This window comes from Sceloporus occidentalis, unplaced genomic scaffold (assembly GCF_023333645.1).
Source record: "Sceloporus occidentalis isolate IW3139 unplaced genomic scaffold, rSceOcc1.0.p SCAF_2, whole genome shotgun sequence".
NCBI lineage: Eukaryota > Metazoa > Chordata > Lepidosauria > Squamata > Phrynosomatidae > Sceloporus > Sceloporus occidentalis.
In genome coordinates this window covers 20,023,157-20,046,059 of record NW_028316982.1, presented here as the reverse complement: position 1 = coordinate 20,046,059, position 22,903 = coordinate 20,023,157, and the positions used below count along the sequence as shown (strand labels likewise).

General features: G+C 42.5%; 1 protein-coding gene across 2 annotated transcripts in view; it reads right to left on the bottom strand.

The window, feature by feature from the left end:
- LOC149318019 (polyhomeotic-like protein 3) overlaps nucleotides 1-19,381 on the bottom strand; it is an 89,731-nt gene extending 70,350 nt beyond the window's left edge. The window contains exons 1-5 of one of the 2 annotated variants that reach the window (XM_089508865.1): nucleotides 19,254-19,381; nucleotides 13,447-13,597; nucleotides 10,400-10,558; nucleotides 8,942-9,019; nucleotides 8,289-8,447 (exon numbers count right to left, since the gene is read on the bottom strand). In XM_089508865.1, coding sequence (XP_089364991.1) covers nucleotides 8,289-8,447; nucleotides 8,942-9,019; nucleotides 10,400-10,558; nucleotides 13,447-13,575 — 525 coding nt within the window. In that variant the 5' untranslated portion in view covers nucleotides 13,576-13,597; nucleotides 19,254-19,381. The remainder of the gene's footprint in view (nucleotides 1-8,288; nucleotides 8,448-8,941; nucleotides 9,020-10,399; nucleotides 10,559-13,446; nucleotides 13,598-19,253) is intronic. The other variant, XM_089508864.1, reaches the window with a different exon arrangement.
- Nucleotides 19,382-22,903: the final 3,522 nt, after the last annotated feature.

Below are 22,903 nucleotides of genomic sequence, written 5' to 3'. Positions count from 1 at the left end.
AAGAAAAAGTACTGAAAATATTTCTCATTATCATATCTATTTGATCAGAAAAGCTGCATATCCTTATAAATAACATAAAATTATCTGTAAACCATTCAAGGAGCTTAATAACAGAGTTTAAATATACTGTATATTTAATGCTAATTTTTGTATTTTTTTTTCATTTTTCCGTGAGAATTATACATAAATCTATATTTCTTAATTAACATAGATAAATTGATAAGTGTAATTCCATAATACCAATAATTTATATCCACATCTCTTTCTCAATATCCGTTGTTCTTTCCCAAAATTTTACTACAGGTAACCATTCATCTTTCCACTCATCTACACATCTGTTGTTTAGCAATCTTGAGTTACAGCGGCAAGATTAGTCATCGCTCAAAATTGGAAAAACAATAAATCTCTACTTCTGGAAGATTGCATATTAAAGCTACAAGAATTGAAGGTAATTTTTGTATTTTTAAATAAAAATAGTTCTCCCTCTTTCCTTCCTAACTTTAACCCGACTCATCCCAAGAAATTAGCTGGAAGGAATGCAGAATTCTATTCAGGAGGATTGAAAACAGGTTCCTCCATTCTCACAAAATTCTGTTGCCTTAATGATGATCTTTGCTACCTTTTGCCCTGCAAACAAATGACTCTAGAACTGTGCCCACATGAGTAATGGGGAAGCTCCAGCCAGCAGGCCAAATCTAAGTAGCTAGATCTTCTCATTAAGCCTACTGAAACCCTACAATAGCCCCTGTTCACCTCATATTTTGGAAATTGAAGGAGGGGAGCAAAGTTCATTCCTTTAGTAGCCTCTCTCTCAAGACAACTAGAGAAATGTGAAGTGGCATTTTTTAAAAAATTTCCCTTTCTTTCTCAATAGGAAACATGAAAGAACCTTGTGTCATCAAGAGACAGAGCACCATAAGGCAGCTGCTCCCAATGGGGTATGGCCCTCTGATACTACTGTTTCCCAAGCAGTTTAATATTTTGTGAAGTCGAAGGCTTTCACAGCTGGCATCCATAGTTTTTTGAGTTTTTGGGCTATATGGCCATATTCTGGAAGTTTATTCCTGATGTTTCACCAGAATCTGTGGCTGGCATCTTCAGAGAATGCTGGCATGGAAGTGAGTGAGGTATATATACTGTCTGACCCTTGGTTGAATATTTTGTGTGAGTTTGTGTGTCTGTAGTGGGGGATCACATGGAAGCAGAAGCAAAGAGAGAACGGATCTATGTGGAACTGCTTTCTCAAAGTATTCTAAGCACTCTCAGGGAGTGGCTCTATATGCAACAGCTCTATGTCAGTATTTAGGTTTCCTGTTGGGAATGCAAGAATGACATAGTGAGCTGCTGATACAGGATGACAGCCCTTTCTTCCCACAATGCCAGCTCATGTGATCTTCTCACCATTTTGAACAGGACTCCCCTTGCCAGTGCACAGTACAACAAAGACAGAATACTGAGTTGGCTCTGCACAACACTGGAATCTGCTTCCTCAAAGGATAAAGCAGAAATGTGTTGTTGTCTTTGGGTTGAAAAACAGTTCAACAAATCCCTCCTACATAAATTGGATCAGAAGGATTTTCTTCTTGAACACTTTAAGTTAGTACATATGAGTATCAACAGATCTTCAAGAACAGGAAAAAAATCAAACACTTTCAAAAGTTAAAGCCTTTTTACAGTAAGCTATTTGAATTATATACATCACCTTCTATTATTTCCATGGAATACAAGTCAAACCTCATATCTATTTTAAGTCTCTTACCCATGGCCAACTAGATTTGAAGAAATAATATCATAGAAAGGGCTTTGGTGTTTTAGTATGCTATGTAAAAAGGAGTTTATTCCATTTAGTGTGTTTAAAAAATTCTATAAAGGCTCCAACAATAACAATACCACAATATTATATAACATGTAGCATGACAAGACTCAAGAGCATGCATATATTGTGTAGTTTCCTTAACTGGAAATGGACTGTTGTTGAAATTTACATATGGTTTCTCTCCTTGTCAGTGAGAACTTTCAAAACTCTACTTGCAGGGTTGCATTCAATTATAACTTTCACAGAGCAGAAAGAATTCCTCCTTATGCAAACCAAGACATTCAATTCCACTAAGCATTCTCAACTCACTTAAGTCCCCTGCCCACAAGCTGCCCCTGAATGTTTTGGGAGGAACCATCCGGAACAGAATGTGAATACTGCAAAAGCCTGCAGAAAGGCACATGGGAGGACTTTCCATGAAGGTCCATTCTAGCCTAGAAGAAGTTGCCATCCAGGACAGGGTTAATTCCATTTGCCACCCAGGTGAGGAAAGGGATATGTTAATTTGAGCGATTCTATATCCTGATCCCTAGCTCCTCATCTTCAGTTCTTTGCAAAACCAAGAAAAAATGGGAAAGAGGAGAAGTTCCTCAAAAGAAAAGGAAGTACAATTTTGCCACTGCAGGGTGGAGCTGTATGGTTCCTTCTCCTTGTCTAGAATGGACCTTCACAGTAAATCCTCCAATGTGACATTCATAGCTGGAAGAGAAAGAGCCACCCAGAAAAGGAAACTACACTAATCTAACCAATCCCTGGGAGGGACAGTAGCAAGAGAAGATAATTAGTGAGAATCAACAGACTGGAGCACCCTGCAGCTGAAGATTGCACAAGCTGAGGCAAATTTATCCAATCTGTAATGTCACGTAAAGGTGGAAGGAGTGACTCTGATGGCAGCACTACAAATTTCCTCTATAGGGGCATTTGTTGAGAAGGCTACAGAAGTAGCTATTGACCTGGTACAGTGAGCAGTGATTTCATTGTTTTGTTGTCTGTTTGGTGTTAGCAAAATTGGAAATTCTGGAGGGTGTGTGGAGTTCCTACATGAGCTCAAACGGGCCTCTCAGGTGGGTCTGCCATTATTGGTAAGCGAGGAGACCAGATAGGCAGCCTGGGCCCCATGACATCATCCTCACAGGACCCTGGAAAACAACACTTTGGAAATTCCCCACAGGAATGTTTGAGAGTTGCTAATAGGAGAACCATTAGCTCCAAGCTTGAGACAGTACCGATGGTCTCACCTTTGATGGGCCGGTGATCAAAGCAACGACCCACCCATCCGCCTGGTTATCTTCCCCCGATTGTGTCAGACCCCAACTGAAATGGTAATGCCATCTCACATCTTGGTGTAACAAAGTCAAGGCCATCAAACACCTATGTCTAGGCTCCGGACAAGCCATTAAGCATATCGCCAGAGGCAAGATTTTGCCTATAACAACCCCTGGATTTGCCCCATCAGTGTGCTACTTTCAGATTGCAGCTTGGCTTCACGCCACACTGAACTCTGATTTTAGCTCTGGCTCGGCCTGCCCCTCCCTCCCCCCCCCCCATTTCTTTGGCTGTGCCTCAGTTCCCCCACTCTACCCTCTTCCTCTGCATTGGATTTCCAGGGAAGACTACTGGAGTAAGTATCACCCTAGTGATGCCTCGAATCTTTTCCCATCTTTCCCTTCTTTATTTCCATTGTGTCTTGAGCGTATGTGTTTGTGTGTCTATTGCTGTATGTGTGTTTTTCCTTTTTAAAAAAATCAGACCTTAATTGAAGCCTGTCTCTGCGCTACTTCTTAAGGGATTAATTGATCCTTCCGTAGTCAAATTTGGGAATAGGTCTCGAGAAGTTCATAGGACGTACCTCTCAGCAATTTGAGCTAATTAAAAATTCCCCTAAGTAAAAACGTCCTAACACTGGATAAGGACATGAATTTGCTTGAGAAATTTTTGAAAGTGGAAGAGTACTAGTTTGATGGCCTTTGGTTCTAGCCAACTGATGCTGTGGAGGAGTTCTGATCTGTTCCTGATCCCCTGAGCAGAGCAGTCCTTGAAATGGGCCCCTCAATTCAGGACGGTGGTGTTTGCGGGGAGCACTTTCTGGGAGGGTCCTGAAATGGAACTTCCTTTGAGAGGTTTCTTTGTTATGTGAAACTGAAAGTGGCATAGGAGCCACTGAAGAGGTGCAGGTGGAATCTTATCCACGTGGAGAGATGGATGCTGGAGACCATGAGGACTAAAAGTTGAGAAGAAGACATCAGGTCTGCTACTTCTGTCTTCACAAAAAGGAAGGCTGCCTCCCTGATCTTTTCTATCTGACCTGGGACTGAGTGATGCAACCTTTCTTGATGTCCATAAGTGCCCCTAAATGTATTAGCTTTTGAGTTGGAACAAAGTGGCTTTTTTGGATGTTGAACACAAACCCGTGAGTGTAGAGGAAAGATAGGGTGGTACTGAAAGTCTGACAAACACCTATCAGAGTGTGGCATTTCAAAATGATATCATCCAAATATAGGGATATATGGATGTTCTGTAGCCCTAGGTGGGCCACAGAGGTGATCATCACCTCAATAAAAGCCTGAGGAGTTGAGACTAACCAAAGGAGGGCTCTGAACTGATAATGGGAACTGAGATAAGAGAAACAAGGGTACCTGCTCTTCCAAAATATCTACAATCCCTAGCAAGATATGCTCTTGAATTGTCTGAAGGCTTTCCATCTGAAAACACCTGTATCTGATATACAAGAAATCTGAGGTCCAGAATTGGGTGTACTGCATCTCCTTTTTTGGACACTGTGAAGAAGATCAAATAGATCAAGCAGGTTATACTTCTTGCTTGGTGGAACCTACTTGATGGCTCCTACTTTTAGAAGGTGGAGCAATGGCCTAGTGTGTTAGGAGGTTCTTTAAGCTGTTTCTGGACACTGGAGACCTGAGGAACCAGTGTCTGGATAGCTGTATGAATTCTATTTTGATCCGTTCATTAACTGTCTAATTCACTAATCTGATGTTGAGGTGGCCTATGTCTCTGAAAAAACGGGAATATCTAATGGAGAGGATAGTCTCATGGTTTGCTTGCTTTCTTGTTGGGGCAATTCTGCCTGAGATTCCTTGGGGACAAAGGTAAAACAGATATAAACCAGGTGGGTTTGAATTACCTAAAATCCTGATAATGAGAACAGGACCAGGTGGAACATAAAGGCTGGGACTGTTTACCCTGGAATTTACATTCCTTCTTGGGTACAGAAGGCAGGGCCTTCTTCTTGTCCTTAGTTTCAGTGGGGATGTGGTTGAGCACCTCCTCACCGAACAGGAGGGAACCAGTGAAAGGGACCATGGCTAAGTTGGATTCGAAATACGCATTCCAGATCCTTAGTCAAACAGAGTACCTAGCTATAATAATAACTGTGGAAAAGGTAAGAGTATCTCTGGTGGTATCAGCCACAAAGGCTAAGGATTTATAAATCCTAAGCAATATCTTGTGAAGGGATTTCACATTCAGTTCCTGAGATTCAAAATATCTTGTACCAAGAGCATAGCTGCTTTGGCTATAAGAGATACAGTGGAAGAGGCACAAATTAATCATATGGAAGCTTTGTTGGAATGTTTAAGGGAGGTGTCAGCAGTTTTTTCATTGGGGTCTGTAAGAGTTGAGTTACCTTCCCTAGGGGTGAGACCCTGGATTAAAAGAGCAGAAATGGGGCCATCAATAAGAGTGGGCTTTAGTAAGTTCATAGTCTCTGGTGGAAGTTTTTTAAGCTACACTGTTCCCTTTTTTGCCCTGTGTAGAAAAGAGCCATTCTAATTTTAGTAAGTCATTGAAATCAGAGGGAAAGGGAGCCACATGTAAGGAGGCTGTTGCCTTTGGGAACATAGCTTTCCTACAGCTGGACGCTCAGTGGCTACAGCAGCTGGACAGTCAGATTGAGACTCTTGGATGCCAAATGTTGCTACAGCCTTACACAGGAGAGAGATAAAGTCATTTTGGTTAAAATGTCTATTTGTGAAAATAGCCTCCTTCTCTCCAGAATCTGACTAGCCACCTATGTCTGAGTCAGATAAATATTTGAGAGAAGTGAAATGGAGAGAAGCCATCTTAATATATTTTAGAGGAGGCCTCTTCCTTGAGTGGGAAGCAGAATCCTCAGCAGAGGAATGGCCTGGCAGGTCTAGCATTTAATGGCTTTTGTTCTTCCCGTTTCCTGGGGAGAAGAGTGGGCACTATGGTGGTGGAGGTAGAAGGGCCCAGTGAAGGAAACCTAGTCCTTTTAGATGAGGAACTGAATTGGGGGGCAACTGCCTCAGACTCTTCAGTTCTTCACCAACCATGGAGGAAAGTTGTTTGAGCCATGCACTCTGATTTATAAAAGGCAGAGCAATTGAAAAGGACATAGGTAATGTCTGTTCTGTTAATTTCAAATGGCCACCCTGTAGACCTGATTCAAAATGGCTGCCATCAAGTGGGTGAGCACATGGTTTCTTTTTGGAAAACTGTCACTTGGGAATAGCCCCCATTTGTAAAGGCTGCTTAGGTCTCATCGCCCCTTGGGAAGTTCTGGAGGAGAGTTCTGTAACAGAACTTCCTTCTGTAAATGACGAGGGATTGTATACTGAGAAATTATAGTTATGCCCTCTTCTAAAACAACAGCCTCTGTCATTTGCTCATCAGCACTGGAGAGGCCTTTGGGACCTGACCCTTGAGTTAAGGAGAGATCAGATGCCTCAATCCTGTCTAGGTCAGAAGCAGAGCTGTCTTCCTCATGAGGAGGATTTTCTTCCATATCAGCCTCCCTTGCTGCAGGAAAGGCTATGGCAGAGGTAGTCACTTGAGGGGGAGTTGGCATCAACCATATGTCCTTGTAGCTTCCACAGGAGTTGGCTAGAAGTGCTTATCTAACCTCTCTTTCTAAACCACATTGTCTAGCATGGAAGAGTTTGGTGGCTGAAGGACCATTTGATTTCACTTTAGGCTTCCCCATTACACCTACCTAGGAAAAAAAGCCACAATAAACAAACTGAGAAGAAGTGAGAGAAAAAAGCAGGGAGGAAGCGCCTAGAGACACAAAGAAACAGAAGTGGGGGAAGGAGGGAAGAATGCAGAACCCAGAAAAAGAAAAGAGAAAAAAAATAGTTAGAGAAAGATGGAGAGGTTTGCTTACAACCTTCCTTGGTCAAGGCAAGGAAAAGAAGTGAAGAGTAAGAGATAAGAATAAGGATACTGAATCACTCAAATTAACATATGATCCCTTGCCTTGCCTGGGCGGTGTCCGGAATTAACACTTTCCTGGATGGCTCCTTCTCCACTGATTGAGAACTAAGGGATCAGCAAAAATAGGGTGTCTCAATTTGTGCAAGCAATTTCCACTATGCCAAATTCACAACTGGACATAACACGTGTATTTTATTCCCAACTTCTCATGCACCTATTTCTCTGTCTCTAAACCCCAATATAATCTTTTGTCCTATGCTGTGGAAATGTAAATGTAGTAAGGAAATATCCAAGAACAGTGGATATAGATTTTTCAAATTAAAGCAAGGAGCTACTGTATATATTCATGTATAAGTCTAGAAATTTAGGTTAAAAAATTGACTTATCAATGGGTCAATATAAGTATTGCTACTTTAAATCACATACACACACCATCCCCGGGGGAAAAGCAAGACCTCTTTCTACTCTCTCATCCATCCAGCCTTTAATATGAGCACAAATAATTATAACTGCTGGATTTTTGTAAGTTCATTGGCATTGTTTGTTTTGTCCTTTACATCTTTCATTACATGCCCCTAAGTTTTACCCCCAACTTACCCAAGGGGCATGTCAAAATCCATAATTTTGGACCCAAAACCTGCCCTTGACTTATACATGAGGTCGACTTATAATTGAATATATATGGTAATTAAACCTATGCAATGCCTTACAGAATTCAAAACAGCAAAAAAGCCCCTAGAACTCTTCTTTTAAAACAAATTTGTTGTCATTTTTATGTGCTTTCAAGTTCCAATTATGACAACCTCTTCAAATGGGTTTCTTGGTAAAATTTATTCAGAGAAAGTTTGCCACTGCCTTCCCCTTAAGCTGAGTGAGTGTGACTTGTCCAAGGACACTCAATGGGTTTCTATGGCTGGGTGGAGATTTAAACCCTGTTCTCCCAGAGTCCTATTCCAATACTCTGACCACTACACCACTCAGGACACTTGGGGGGGGGAATGGTCTTAGGTACATTACAGTATTTTAAAAATAACTGGGGAAAAAACACTGTTACAAAAGACATCACAAATGTCAATCTTTCATGTACAAAAAACATCATGAAGTATAATGACTGACTGCTATGGGTTCGTGTGTGTGTAAACATGCCCCACAAAACATTCTTTCTTAAAAACTCAGAAGAACCAAGGAAGGGAATCATTAATCAAAGGGGGGGAAAGAGAAAAGCAAAGAATAAATTTCACCAGTTTTTGAAAAATCTAGCATGCCTAGTAAGACTTACCATTTGAGCTCGAAGATACATTTGAGCCTGGCTGGCAGTCAGAGTAGGGGACGTACTCCCTAGTAGCATGGTCTGTTGGGTAAGGCTACTGCTACTGGTGTTGGATGCCTGTGAACGGCTTATTAGCTGAGCAGGTGTAGGAGAAGCAGAGAGATTTATCTAAGGAAGCAAAATAATTGTCTGCATTATGCACTTTCATTGACCACAATATTGAAAAGACAAGTTACAATCTTATATAGTTTCAAATTCTACTGAAAACTTGTATATTATTGCCTCATAATCTCAGCTTTAAAAGTTAGACTTCTGCCAGTATCTTTGGTCACTTACTTGTTCACTGAAAAGATCACTGTCTACCATCTTACATTTTCTTTAACCGTGGCTAATGTATGTTATGATATATTTTCAAATCTAAACATAAATATAAATAGCTATTAATTTTAATATATGATACCCATTGATAATATGACTCATTTTAATTCTAGAGTTTAAAGAATTTGATTGTAATAAAATGTTAAAAATTAAAATTTCTGCTCCTGCAACTCTTTGTACAAGAATATGATAAAACATAAATATTTGGGTATTTAATTTCAAAGAACAAATGCAAGTAAATTATAAAGGAGGATCAAGAGAAAGCATTTTTAAAAGACACTTACAGAGGTTTCTGACACGCTTGACTGCTGAGTGACACTGCCATTGGGGGATGCACATTGCCTTCCACCTGATAAGTTTGCCTAAATAGCAAGCACATCTGTCACGTGTGTCATTTACACTGCAATAAACAGTGTCTTAATAATGCTGAACATGATAAACTGAACATCAGCCTCAGTGACATTCACTAGACAGCCCAATGGCCACAGGAGATCCAGGGTGGTTTGACCATGGCCTTGGGACCTTGCAAACCTGTGGCCAATCCCCCTATTCCTATTTATGACATGTTTGAACAGTTAACCTGAGCAACAGGTTTTCCTGAGATAACAGATTTCGGAACAGATTTTGTGTCAAACATAGACCATAGCATTTCCTCTATAAAAGCTGTATAGTCCTACCATCTGTTTCACAGTCTTGGCATAGATATGCAAGACAGACCAATTAGAAGCCACTGATCAAGTTGCTGACTTTCCATTCTCTTCCAGCTTCTGACTGTTCCCTTGGATGTAAAAAATAATAGATACTTTTCTCCATTACTTACAAGTATTCTGATATTTTCCCCTCCCATCTATCCCCAGCCCTTTTTTAGAGAAAGAATCCCACTCTGTCATTTTAGAATTATAAAAGTTAACCAACTGCATTATCCATATACTAATGCAAAGCTACGGTTAGTGAGTCAGTTACTTACTCCTGAATAGTGAAGCTTCCAGATAATGTTTCATCTGAAGATTGTGTTTTATCTGTCATCTTTGTTATGATTTGTTTGATATTACTGTTTTATTTATGTTATTTGAATAACATAAGGCAAGTTGCCTTGGGTAATATAGATGAATAAAATAAACTGGCCTTTAGTTGTGTTTTTATCTGCCACTTTCATTGTTTTGTTGCTTTTTAAACTTTGTAACTCCCACAGAAAATTTTACTATATACATTGGTACAGAAAAGCATTAAACAAATAAGCAAACACTGATGTTAGAGAATGCCCACAGTTAAGAATATGACATAAGACTGAAACTGATGATATGAATTATAAAACTGATTAGAAGCTGATCAGGGTGTCATAGTTCATGATTCTGAGATATCTATTTGATTAGAGTGAAAGCTAAATTGCCTCGGGTTCCTGTTCCCTAATGAGACACTATTTAGCTTTATAGCAACAAAAATAAATTGTTGGCCTGACAGGTCTTTAAATATATATATAATTCCTTCAACACTACAGCGAAATACAATCTGACAATTCGATTATCTATAAGAGAGCAGTGCCCCTTTGCCTAGTTGAGTTTATCTTCACGCTGCTAAGTAGACATCCCTTATGAAACTAATGTTCAGTCTTTGGGGTTATGAAAAGAGAACTGGAATCCACTATATTAAGGCAAAAGCCCTACTATTATTATCATTGTTGTTGTTGTGTTCTATGGCATTTAAGATTAATTCCAATATTTCCTAATCTATCCCAGTCTCACCTGTGGTACGCTGGCCAGACTCTGGAACTGAGCGCTGCTCAAATGCTGCTGTTGCAAAGCAGCTGTTTGTAACATTAAATGCTGCTGTTGAGCTGCATACATCTGCTGAAGATACTGAGCTGCAGAGCTAGGGGGACGGTGCAAAGCCTGCTGAATAACCTGTGGGTTTTTAAGTACATTGTTACACTGGCAAAAAAAGGTTATTTTAATGTTACTGCATTAACCAGACAATTATTCATGTACCACTATAGCCTGCATTCTCAAAGAACCACATCATAGCCCCACTGTCTTTATTGCTACTTCCATGAATGACTTTTGAATACAAGTCTTCATGTTCAAGATAACAGTTTACAAGGAAGATGCAGATGGGGATATGAATAAATGGCCCAAGTATGTAGTCACCATATATAGTCTTAAGTATAGACAATGCTATCAGATGGTGTGCACACTGTTTCAGGCCCACAAAATTAATCTAGTCCTTAGGATTCAATACACATAGCACCTTCATCAAAGTGATATCACATTCTTTTACAACATGCAGTTAATAATGTACAACCCTACTCTCTACCAAGGAAATGCTATAATCATTAGATACATTGGTGTTAAACAGAAGTTACCAATTTTTACTAAGTTATTCTTCAAATAATTAGTTTCTATGAGGTCCTAAATGTCTGGAAATGGACAAGGAAAAAAGAAATGGAAGAAGGATCAGAAAAGAGTAATTGGTTACATCCTATTGGTATACACGCATCCCTCCACATTTGCGGCTTTGACTTTTGCAGATTTGATTATTCATGGATTTTATTAATATGTTCTCTCTGGGAATATCTAGGTCCTCCAGCGCAACTCTATGATCAACTTTAACCAAAAGTCTTACTGAAGGACCTAGAAATTCCTAGAGAGAACACTCCACTAGACATTTGTAGCTCCTCCAGTGCAATTCTATGATTAATGTCTGACAGATGTTGGCCACAGGGTAGCACTGGAGCACCTAGAGCAGTGATGGCAAACATTTCAGAGACTGAGTCCCCAAACTGAAACCCAAAACCCACTTATTTATTGCAGAGTGCCATGTCCGTCTGACTTTCCAGTAACAAACTCTGGCGAACTCTATGCTGAGGTGATGTCGTGTGTGCCCACAGAGAGGGCTCCGAGTGTTACTTCTGGCACTCGTGCCATAGGTTCGTCACCACTGACCTAGAGATTCCTAGAGAGGTGTTCTCTCAAGTAAAAACACAGTGTTTTCATTATCTGCCGTTTTCCATGTTCACAGGGGTCCTGTGCCCCTAACCACAGCGAATGTGGAGGGACGAGTGTATTTGGGATAGAAAAAAAAATTAGAAGGAAGTAGAGCAGAGCTATGGTGTTTTGAAATGCAGATAAAATAAACATAAATGAAATAAAACCTTTATTTATATCCCACTTCCCTGTCCAAGGACAATCGAAGCGGTGTACAGTTAAAATTCCACACAATACATACTGTATATACTCATGTGTAAGTCTAGAAATTTTAGTCAAAAAATTGACCCCAAAAACTTGTGTTGACTTACCCATGGGTCAATATAAGTACTATATTTTGATACTTATTTTTAAAAGGAACCATATCCTGGTGAAAGGAAAGACCATAATCTGCCCTGGAAGCACGGACCTGCCTCTGTTTATGTCATCCATACAGCCTTTAGTATGAGCTGCTGGAATTTTGTATGTTCTTTGACCTTGTTTTCCTTTGCATAATCCTTTACAACTTTTAGTATATGCCCCTAAATTGTACCCTCGACTTATCCATGGGTCATATCAAAATCCCTAATTTTGACCCCCAAACCTGTCCTCAACTTATATATGAGGTCAACTAATAGTCGAGTATATACAGTACATAGTAACCCAATCATTCCCTCCCCCCCCCTTAAAATATCAATTAAACACAATGACAGTTAAAAACTATACATTAAGGTAATCAAAGAGGGTTGAATGGGTTTTTCAGAAAATTCATAAGATGGTGGGTTCAATTTAGTGGCTGGGTATACTATTCAGGAAAGGCCTGCTGTAAGAGATCCATCTTGACAGCCTTTTAAAAGGCATCCAAGATGGTAAACTGACAGATCTCCTCTGGCAGGCCATTCCATAATCTGGGAGCGGTTGAAGGAAAGGTCCTCTGAGTAGTTGCAGTCAACCTGGTTCTTATATGCTGCAATAGGTTCCTCCCAGAGGATCTGAGTGCGCAAGGTGGATTATATGGAAGGAGGTGATCCCGTAAATAGGTTGGACCCAAGCCTTGTACTGCGCCCAGAAATTAATAGGCAGCCAGTGAAGTGATGACAGTCCCAATAGCCATACCCTCAAGGAGTGGTTCAAAAACACATGCCACTATGTTGATTCATATCTATCTGTATGTATCTGTGTGCAAGACATCATATATAAATTTATCTATGCAAAGGAGAAAGAGACATACATATCTGCAAAATCAGCAACATATCATAATACTCTAGGTTTTAAAGTTGCCCCCAGGTGCTATGAATTACAGAAGGGATAATAAAAAATCCATTGCTCCTGGAAAATGTATTTCCAAACAACAATATGGTTTACAGGTAAAGTTGGAAGGAACAGAGACATATGGGAAGAATGCCAGATGATATTATTATCCCTGCCAGCATTTGGGCTCTGCAAATGCTTGCTCCACTACTTTGGAAAAGTAGAGAAAATTGAGATAATAAGGTAGGAATAGGGGAAAGAAAGACTTTTCATAAATAGGACACGACAGGAGAAACAGGAAATGAAGCATAAAACAATGAGAGAGATACTGGAGACAGTGGCTTCCTTGCTTTTCTCTGCTTGATTTCAAGATGCCACTGGCATTCAGACATTTTGCAAAGAAGTAGTTACAGCAACAAACTTTCCCTGCAAATGAAGTTTTTTCTTTCTGAAATACTAAATGAATAGTATCTAAATGTCTATAATCCCTGCCAATTCAAAGCAGTTTTATAGTTCCCTTTACCTTCATTATTTCTTTTCAGCAGAGATATGTACCAGCTATATATCAATTATAATACCTGTACAGCATGTCGATCTGACCCACTATAAACAGATATCTGAGGAGGCTGTGTACGGGAAGGGGAAGATGTGGTGGCTATGGTTGTTGTGCCTGTGGAAGATGTTGTTGTGCTTGGTTCATGCTCCATAGCTGTGGAATGATTTGTCCACCTGATGAGAAACAAAATGGATAATAAAGACTTAAATGCATGCACAATTTTAGGCTTAATCTCAAGGCCAAGTTCTTTAAAAAGGCTCTTTGGGGCCAAAATGAGCCAAGTGTATATTTAGAAAGCAAACCAAACCCCCAGAGACTTCTGAGACATAATTCTGCAGATCTGAGGAAGCAGATCGAGTCTATAAAAGTTTACAATACAACAGTCAGTCACAAAGGTGCTACAAGATCTTCTCATTGCATACTGATAATTTGGGGGGTTAATTTCCAACACAGAGTGGGGACTGTAATTTGCCTATTTCCAATTAAGAGTCTGAAGAGGCAGGCATATTAGCTTGTGATATCCTGAGGAGCAAGGGTGCTGGACTTTGAAATGCACATTCAAATCCTAGATCAACCAAGATGGCAAGTCAGTCTCTTACTTGCAGGTATGGATCTGGAGGTCTATAGAACAAGTCTGTCTAGCTTCACCAAACCTGCCTGGAGGAAGACGAGCCCTCCCTTCATCCACCATCTCGAGGGGGAGAGAGGCAGGCTAGCTCCACCAGGCCTGCCTGGAAGAAGAAGAGCCCTCCCTTCATCCACCATCTCGAGGGGGAGAGAGGCAGGCTAGCTCCACCAGGCCTGCCTGGAGGAAGAAGAGCCCTCCCTTCATCCACCATCTCGAGGGGGAGAGAGGCAGGCTAGCTCCACCAGGCCTGCCTGGAAGAAGACGAGCCCTCCCTTCATCCACCATCTCGAGGGGGAGAGAGGCAGGCTAGCTCCACCAGGCCTGCCTGGAAGAAGACGAGCCCTCCCTTCATCCACCATCTCGAGGGGGAGAGAGGCAGGCTAGCTCCACCAGGCCTGCCTGGAAGAAGAAGAGCCCTCCCTTCATCCACCATCTCGAGGGGGAGAGAGGCAGGCTAGCTCCACCAGGCCTGCCTGGAAGAAGACGAGCCCTCCCTTCATCCACCATCTCGAGGGGGAGAGAGGCAGGCTAGCTCCACCAGGCCTGCCTGGAAGATGAAGAGCCTTCCCTCCAGTCCATCTGCCTTGGTCCAGGCCTCAGAGGGAAAGAAGAACTGCTGGACCTGATCCCCTCCCCCCCACCATTCCCTTCTCCTTTTGTGTCCTGTCTTTTAGATTGTAAGCCTGAGGGCAGGGAACCGTCTATTATCCCCTCTGTTGTAAACCGCTCGGATTCCCAGTGATTGGGCGGTATATAAATAAATCCTATTATTATTATTATTATTATTATTATTAACAAATCTGTTGAAAATATTAATCCAGAATGACAAGAGCACTTATTTTAGAACTTTCAGGAGCTAGGATTCACATAGGTTCAGTGGGCTTACTAGCCAAGCCCCATAGCTGTCCAATTGCTTCAACCAATCCACATATACATACAGAGCACTGTCATGAGAAGTCTGCAGGTGGGAGAATATACTTTGCTTTGAAAGAGAAGCAGGGTGAGTACAAATTTTCAGCTGTTGCTTAGGGTAGAATCTCACAGCTCCAACAGAAAGAAGTGACTGAAAGCACCTCCCTCTCCTACAATGAAAGAAAAAGTGTACTAGTAGAAGTGTGCACTTTTAAAGTACTGCTGTCCATGTTCTGTATAAATTCAGAAGTTAACCATCCTTATGTTTTGGCACTTAAACACACACACACCTTGCCCTTCCTGAGGGGAAGCAGAGGGAGGTTTCTCTGCTCTAACTGTTGGGCAGCCTTTCTCAAATTGGATAACACTGGTTAAAGCCAAACAAAATGCCTCATTTGTTACCCCATACATCCCAGCCCACATGGCCTTCTTCTAAGAAAAGACTGGAAGGAAAGGAGTTGTTTGCCATACTAAGGAGAAGTGGTGCCATTCTTATAATGTTCAACTTATTTGTAGATAGCTACTTCAATAAGTTTATGTCATAGTCATAATGTTCATGAAACACGGGGAAATCATTGTGTTGTGTTACTGATAAGTGAGATTACTGTTGTTTTGTGTTACTGGTAAGTGATATTACTGATAACTATCTTGGTGAAAAGACCAAATTAGGAGACATCAGAGACAGAAAGATGGGTCTTTGGCACTAGTATCTCCTTTCCAGGTTGCATTCTACAGAGAAAACAAACAAATACATACTGACATTCTCATATGAGAACACCAATCATTACAGGTAATGTGCCTTTAATTCCTTTATGATGTTTGGTAAACATACATACAGCAGCATCAGTCATGATATCCTCCTTTCAAAGTTAGCTATATTGACATTTATAGATAAGCTTTCTTTTCCAAACAGATCATTTTCTAAAGAAATCTTACTTTACACAGAAACCTAGTTATTCCTTTAAAATATTTTCATTCCATAGTACAGTGATGTGAGACAAAAAGAATTCCAGTATGATTTTTTTTCTGGAAAATTTCCAGTGCTTAGTTTTTCCACCCTTAATTTCCCATTTCTAAAAAAACCCTTAAAATTCAATAGTAATACAGACAGCCCTTCTTATACATGGATTTTTTATACACAGATTCAAGCATACACGGTTTGAAAATGTTCAGAAAAAGTATAAATTTCAATTATCAAACCTTGATTTTCCATTTTTTATAAGGGACACCATTTTGCTATGTCATTACATTTAATGGGACTTGAGCATACACGGATTTTGTTATACACGGGAGATCTTGGAACCAAACCCCAGCATATAACAAGGGTCCACTGTAATATATAGATGCCACACATTATTAGGCAAGCTTAGTAATATCAATCTGACATAGAAGAAGTAGCAGAAGTAATTCTATAGACATTAGCATGCTATTTGCAGTGCTTTCCCCCCTTAAAAATAAACAAAGACTGTCAGGAAGTACATGCTATTACAAAAAATTAAAGTTAAGTATTCCAACAAATATAATCTCAACAAATGCTGATCATATAATATGTAAAGCATGATTAGTCTCAGGGGGAGGAAGCATGAATTTGGAGCAAGGAACATCAACCATAGTGATGGTGAACCTTTTAGGGGCCGAGTGCCCAAACTGCAACCCAAAACCCACTTATTTATTGCAAAGTGCCATGTCCCTCTGGCTTTCTAGTAACAAACTCTGGCAAACTCTGTGCTGGGGTGATGGCACATGTGCCCACATAGAGGGCTTTGAGTGCCACCTCTGGCACGTATGCCATAGGTTCGCCATATGAAGATGACACTATACTGCTAGTAGAAAATGGCAAATAATTACTGAAGAAAGTCAATAAAGAAAGTGAAAAAGCAGGTCTACAACTGAACATTAATAAAACTAAAATAGAAGTCCCAAATGTAGAATTATATTACGAACCATGGGCCTGAACAAACAGGCCAAAATAAAGCTGCTTTGGGCTTCTGTGGAGGTATGCTGTTTAAATGACATATGCATTTTAAGAGGCCAGTATAGAATCATACAGCTGGAAGAGCTTGCATCCATTGCTCCGGGTCCTAGTCTTTGGAGCAGCAGAAAACAAGCTTGCTCCCTCCTCAATATGACATCCCTTCAAGTATTTAAACAAGGCTATCATATCACCTCTTAACCTTCTCTTCTCCAGGCCAAACATCCCCAGCTCCCTGAGTCGTTCCTCATAGGACATGGTTTCCAGACCCTTCACCATTTTAGTCGCCCTCCTTTGGACATGCTCCAGTTTCTCAATGTCCTTTTTGAATTGTGGTGCCCAGAACTAAACACAATATTCCAGGTGGGGCCTGACCAGAGCAGAAGAGAGTGGCACTATTACTTCCCTTGATCTAGTCACTATACAGCGTTACATGCGGGCCCACTATATGCGGCTTTGAGCTTACGTGCTCAAGCCACGTGGGAGCGCACAGGGTGCAAGGGGTGGTGCATCCCATTCAGATGAATGGGGCATGTGGCCATGGCACGCACGTGCATGCCGCCACACCACCACACACATGAAGCAGTCAGAATTCGCCTTACGCGGGGGGGGGGGGGCGGAACGGATCCCCCGCATAAGGCAAGGGTCCACTGTACTTCTATTGATGCAGCCTAAAATCGCATTGGCCTTGTTAGCTGTCACATCGCACTGTTGACTCATGTTCAACTTGTGGTCTACTTGGACTCCCAGATCCCTTTCACACGTAGTTTCATTCAGCCAGGTGTCCCCCATCCTATATCTGTGCATTTCATTTTTTCGCCCTAAGTGCAGTACCTTACATTTCTCTGTGTTGAAATTCATTTTGTTAGCCTTGGCCCAGCTTTCCAATCTATCAAGGCCATTTTGAACCTTGATCCTGTCCTCTGAGGTATCAGGTACTCCTCCTAATTTGGTGTCATCTGCTAATTTGATAAGTATGCCCCCAGTAGCTTCACCAAAGCTGTGTTCCAGTCCTTAGGACTGGAACGTGGCTTTGTCCAGGCTTCTGGCCTCTTAGGACACATGCATCATTTAAACAACGTACCTCCAAAGAGACCCGAAGCAGCTTTATTTTGGCCTGTCTGTTCAGGACCATGGATTGGATAAAAGTAATAAACTATCTAAAAGGGACATGGGGAGATTTTGGGCCCAAACAGACAGGCCAAAATAAAGCTGTGTTGGGTCACTTTGGAGGTATGCTTTTTAAATGATGCATGCGTCCTAAGTGTCTGGAAGCCATGCCAAAGCCATGCTTCAGTTCTAAGGACTGGGGCACAGCTTTGGCGCAGCTTCTGGACCCTTAAGTCATGTGTGTCATTTAAACAGCATGCCTCCAAAGTGATCTGAAGCGACTTTACTTTGGCCTGTCTGTTTGGGCCCATAGTAAGGGAGAATATATGATATGCTTTTCCCCTGAAATATTTTCGAATGTTGATTGGTTGACTAGCAAAGAGAAGGTAGAATCATTTTAGATGCAAGAATGAGACTGCTGCAAATAAGCTATACAAAAAGTTAAAATTACTACATAAAGAGAGATGGAAGGAGAATGGGTTTTCAGAGAATAAAGAAAGCTGAAGGTCCAGAAAAGAGTACCAAAGCAATCAGTGACTGATAGGAAGGAAGGAATGCAGGAAAGGTAGTAAGAAGAAAGAATGTGAGAAGGTTAGTGTATGTGAGGAAGGGATGAGGATGTATAGAATGAAGGAGGGAGGGAGCTTTAACATTGTTTTAATTGTTGCTGTTTTTTTAATTGTGTATTTATGTATTTTAATATTTTGTATTGTTTTTAAATCGTGCTTGTTTTATACTCATTTGCCGCCTTGAGTTCCTATATTGGGAGAAAGGCAAGATATAAAAAAATAAAATATTATTAATAATAATAACAATAGTTTCGTCTTGAGTCCCTATATTGTTTATTTTTTAAAAGTGCATATTTATGTACTTTAATATTTTGTATTATTTTAAAATGGTGTTTGTTTTATACTCGTTCGCCGCCTGGAGTCCCTATATTGGGAGGAGAAAGGCGGGATGTAAGAATATTAATTAACAACAGTAATAATAATAATTCCCCTAGAGGCCCCAGACGCCTCTCTCTCCCTCAGCAGCTTCCCCTCAACTGGCGTCAAGGCTTCGCCTCACACACCTGCTTGAGGTAAGCACAGCTTTGCGCATGCGCACTACTAACACATAGAGAAAGAAGAGACAGGTACGCGCGGGCGCGAGGCAGCCCCTCCCCTCGCTTTCTGACCGGCCCCCGCCCCCCCCCCGCGTTGCTCACCAACGGTCGCCGCGCGCGCTGAGGGGGGGCGGGGCGGGTGCTTGAGAGGGAAAGACTAAGGCCCCCTTCTTTAGCGCCCGCTCAGCGGACGCAGCCGCTCCTCCGCTTCCGCCATGTTCTCGCCTCCCTCACAGGGAGGCACTGCGCACGCGCGAAAGGTCGCGCGTCTTACTATTTCCCCCCCTTTTCAAGTCCAGAAGAACACAGCACTGCACTAAATGTCTCACAAAACTACATTTCCCACAATTCCAGGCGGTTAAACCGTTCTCAAACTGGATTATTTCTCTCCAGAGCAGTGGTTTCCCCCCCAAAGTGTGCCCATTATTATTATTATTATTATTAGGGGTTTTTTGGACTTCATCTCCCAGAAAGCCTCAGCCATGTTGGCCAATAGTTTGGGATTCTGGGAGCTGAAGTCCAGAATTCCCTTAAAAGAGCACAGTTTAGGAGGGACCCACTGGCTACAGAGTCATAATAAAAATAATAATAAATTTTTTATGTTTATACCGCCCTTCCATAGATCAGGGCGGTTGACAGCAAAATATCAAACAACATATACATCAGGGTTAAAAACAATTACACACAAACAGAATAAAACCCCCGTTAGCCAGTCCTCTTTGCCACAGAAGAGGAAGGGAGGCCCACTGGACTTTAATCGGGGAATGCAAGCTGAAATAGAAAGGTTTTTAGGTCCTTTCTAAATTGGGCCAGGGAGGTGGCCGAGCGGAGCTCTGTGGGCAGCGTGTTCCAAAGGGCCGGGGCGGCGATGGAAAATGTCTTCCTCGCGGTGGAGGTCAACCTAGCCCCTGGCACCTTAAGTAGTTGCTGCCCAGATATTCTGAGGGTGCGGGACGGAATGTACGGGGAGAGGCAGTCCTTCAGGTATCCTGGGCCCAAGCCATTTAGGGCTTTATAGGTCATCACCAACACCTTATATTGTGCCCGGAAGCGAATAGGCAGCCAATGCAGATCTTTAAGCACCGGTGTAATATGGCTGGCCCTGGAAGTTCCAGTGACCAGCCTGGCTGCCATATTCTGTACCATTTGTAGCTTCCGGGTTTGGTATAAGGGTTGCCCCATGTAGAGTGCGTTGCAGAAATCCAATCTCGAGGTTACCAGAGCATGTACTACCGTTTCAAGGTCCCTCTGGGCCAGGTATGGGCGCAGCTGGCGAATAAGCCGAAGCTGATAACAGGTGTTCTTGACCGTCGCATTCACCTGAGCAGTCAGGTGAAGCGACGAGTCAAGAAACACCCCCAGACTGCGCACAGAGTCCTTCACAGGGAGCGTGACCCCGTTCAGGACAGGTGGAACTACCACCATTCCTGGACCAGGCGAACCTATCACAAGTACCTCCGTTTTCTCTGGATTCAGCTTGAGTCGGTTTTCCCTCATCCAGCCCATTACTGACTCCAGACAGGCCACGAGAGGAGAGACACCATCCCCGGTCACTGCATCAGTCGGAGACATAGAGAAAATTATTTGGGTGTCATCAGCGTATTGATAACCCCGCGCCCCATGTCTCCGGATGATCTCTCCCAGCGGTTTCATGTAAATGTTAAATAGCATGGGAGACAGAATGGCTCCTTGAGGGACCCCAGTTATAAGGGCCCTCTCATCGGAGCACACGTCTCCCAGCTGCACCATCTGGGACCTCCCAGAGAGGTAGGACCGGAACCACTGGAGCGCAGTGCCCCCGATTCCCACCTCTGCCAGGCGTCCCAGAAGGATACCATGGTCTATGGTATCGAAAGCCGCTGAGATGTCCAAGAGCACCAACAGGGACACGCTTCCCCTGTCGAGGCCCAGACGGAGATCATCGACCAAGGCGACCATGGCCGTCTCAACCCCGTAACCCGCCTGGAAGCCAGTTTGAAATGGGTCCAGATAATCCGTTTCATCCAAGACCGCCTGAAGCTGGATTGCAACCGCCCTCTCGATCACCTTCCCCAAAAATGGCAGCAGCGAAACTGGCCGATAATTGTTATGTACCAGGGGGTCGAGGGAGGGCTTTTTAAATAAAGGTTTTACTATGGCCAATTTTAGTTCAGATGGAAATTGCCCTTCCCTCAAAGATGTGTTAATAATCCGGCGTAGCAATAAAGTTACCGCCGGTCCCCCCTGGGCCGCTAGCCATGAGGGACAGGGATCGAGAGAGCAAGTTGTCTTCCGAACACTTCCGAGGATCTTGTCCACATCATCGGTACTTACCAACTCAAACCGATCCAGTTTAATGGAGTCCACGGAGGCTCTGGACGCCTCTACTCTAGGTTCTGCTTGAATGTTGGCGTTAAGACCTTCGCTTATCCGAGAGGTTTTATCCACGAAGAAGTTATTAAATTGGTCGCAGCAGGCCTTAGAAGGTTCAAGGATCTGGTTCGGGGCAGGAGGGAGCTGAGTTAGCTCCCTCACCACCCTGAACAACTCTGCTGGACGCGACTCCGCGGACGCGACACGAGCACCATAGAACGAGTTCTTAGCTGCTCGTATCGCCTCTCCGTAGTCCTCTAACAGTTGGTCTAGGAGAGCCTTGTCGTCTAAGCGAAGGTGTTTCCGCCAACGGCACTCTAGCCGTCGCAGTTCCCGCTTCCTCGCCCGGAGATCTTCCGTATACCAGGGCTTACGTTTGGAAGCGGGCCTGAGAGGGTGCTTGGGAGCGATACTGTGTATAGCCCTAGAGAGACCGGTATTCCAAATACAAGTCAGGGCATCAACAGAGTCGCCGTCACTTCCAACCATGTACCCCTCTAAAGCTTCCTGGAACCTTTTGGGTTCCATCAGCCTTCGAGGGTGGACCATCCTAACAGGTCCGCCACCCCCGGGGGGGATCTGGGTAGAGACCTTGATTTTTGCCTCCACCAAGAAATGATCCGTCCATGACAGGGGGGAAACATTAGTTATTTCCGCCCATGAATTTTCCGCATCCGAACAGAAGACCAAATCAAGAGTATTACCCGCACAATGCGTAGGACCCTCTATCAGCTGGGACAGGCCCATGGCCGTCATGGTATCCATGAATTCCCGAGCCGCACCAGGTGGAACATAGCTGGCCGTGAGGGAGATGTTGAAGTCACCCAGGACAAGTAGCCTGGGTGTCTCCAGCATCAGCTCAGCGACCAGCTGTGTCAGCTCGTTAAGGGAGTCCGCTAGCGCACGGGGTGGCCGATACACTAACAGAATCCCCAGACTGTCCCTAGCCTTTAGGGTCAGGTAAATACACTCAATATAGGATGACACTCAAACCACTATGTAATTTGTATTGACATCCTCACATTCCAATGGCACATATATATATATATATATATTGTAGAAATTTATTGTTAAAAGCTAAAAGCCGTCACAATATAAAATATATCCAACCAGTAAATACAAAAACAGAGTTTAAAAAAAAAGCATAAAAATCACCAAAAACAACATGGTAAAGTTAATAAGAGAGATCCATCAACAAAAGGCCAATAATACATCATAAATGGTGTGTGTGTGTGTGTGTGTGTATGTCTGCATGGCCTCCACCCCATTAAATGCATCTGAGGAAGTAGACTGAACTCTACAAAAGCCATACAGACAGGCCAAAATAAAGCTGCTTCGGTCACTTTGGAGTATGCTCTTTAAATGACACACACATCTTAAGAAGCCAGAAGCTGCACCAA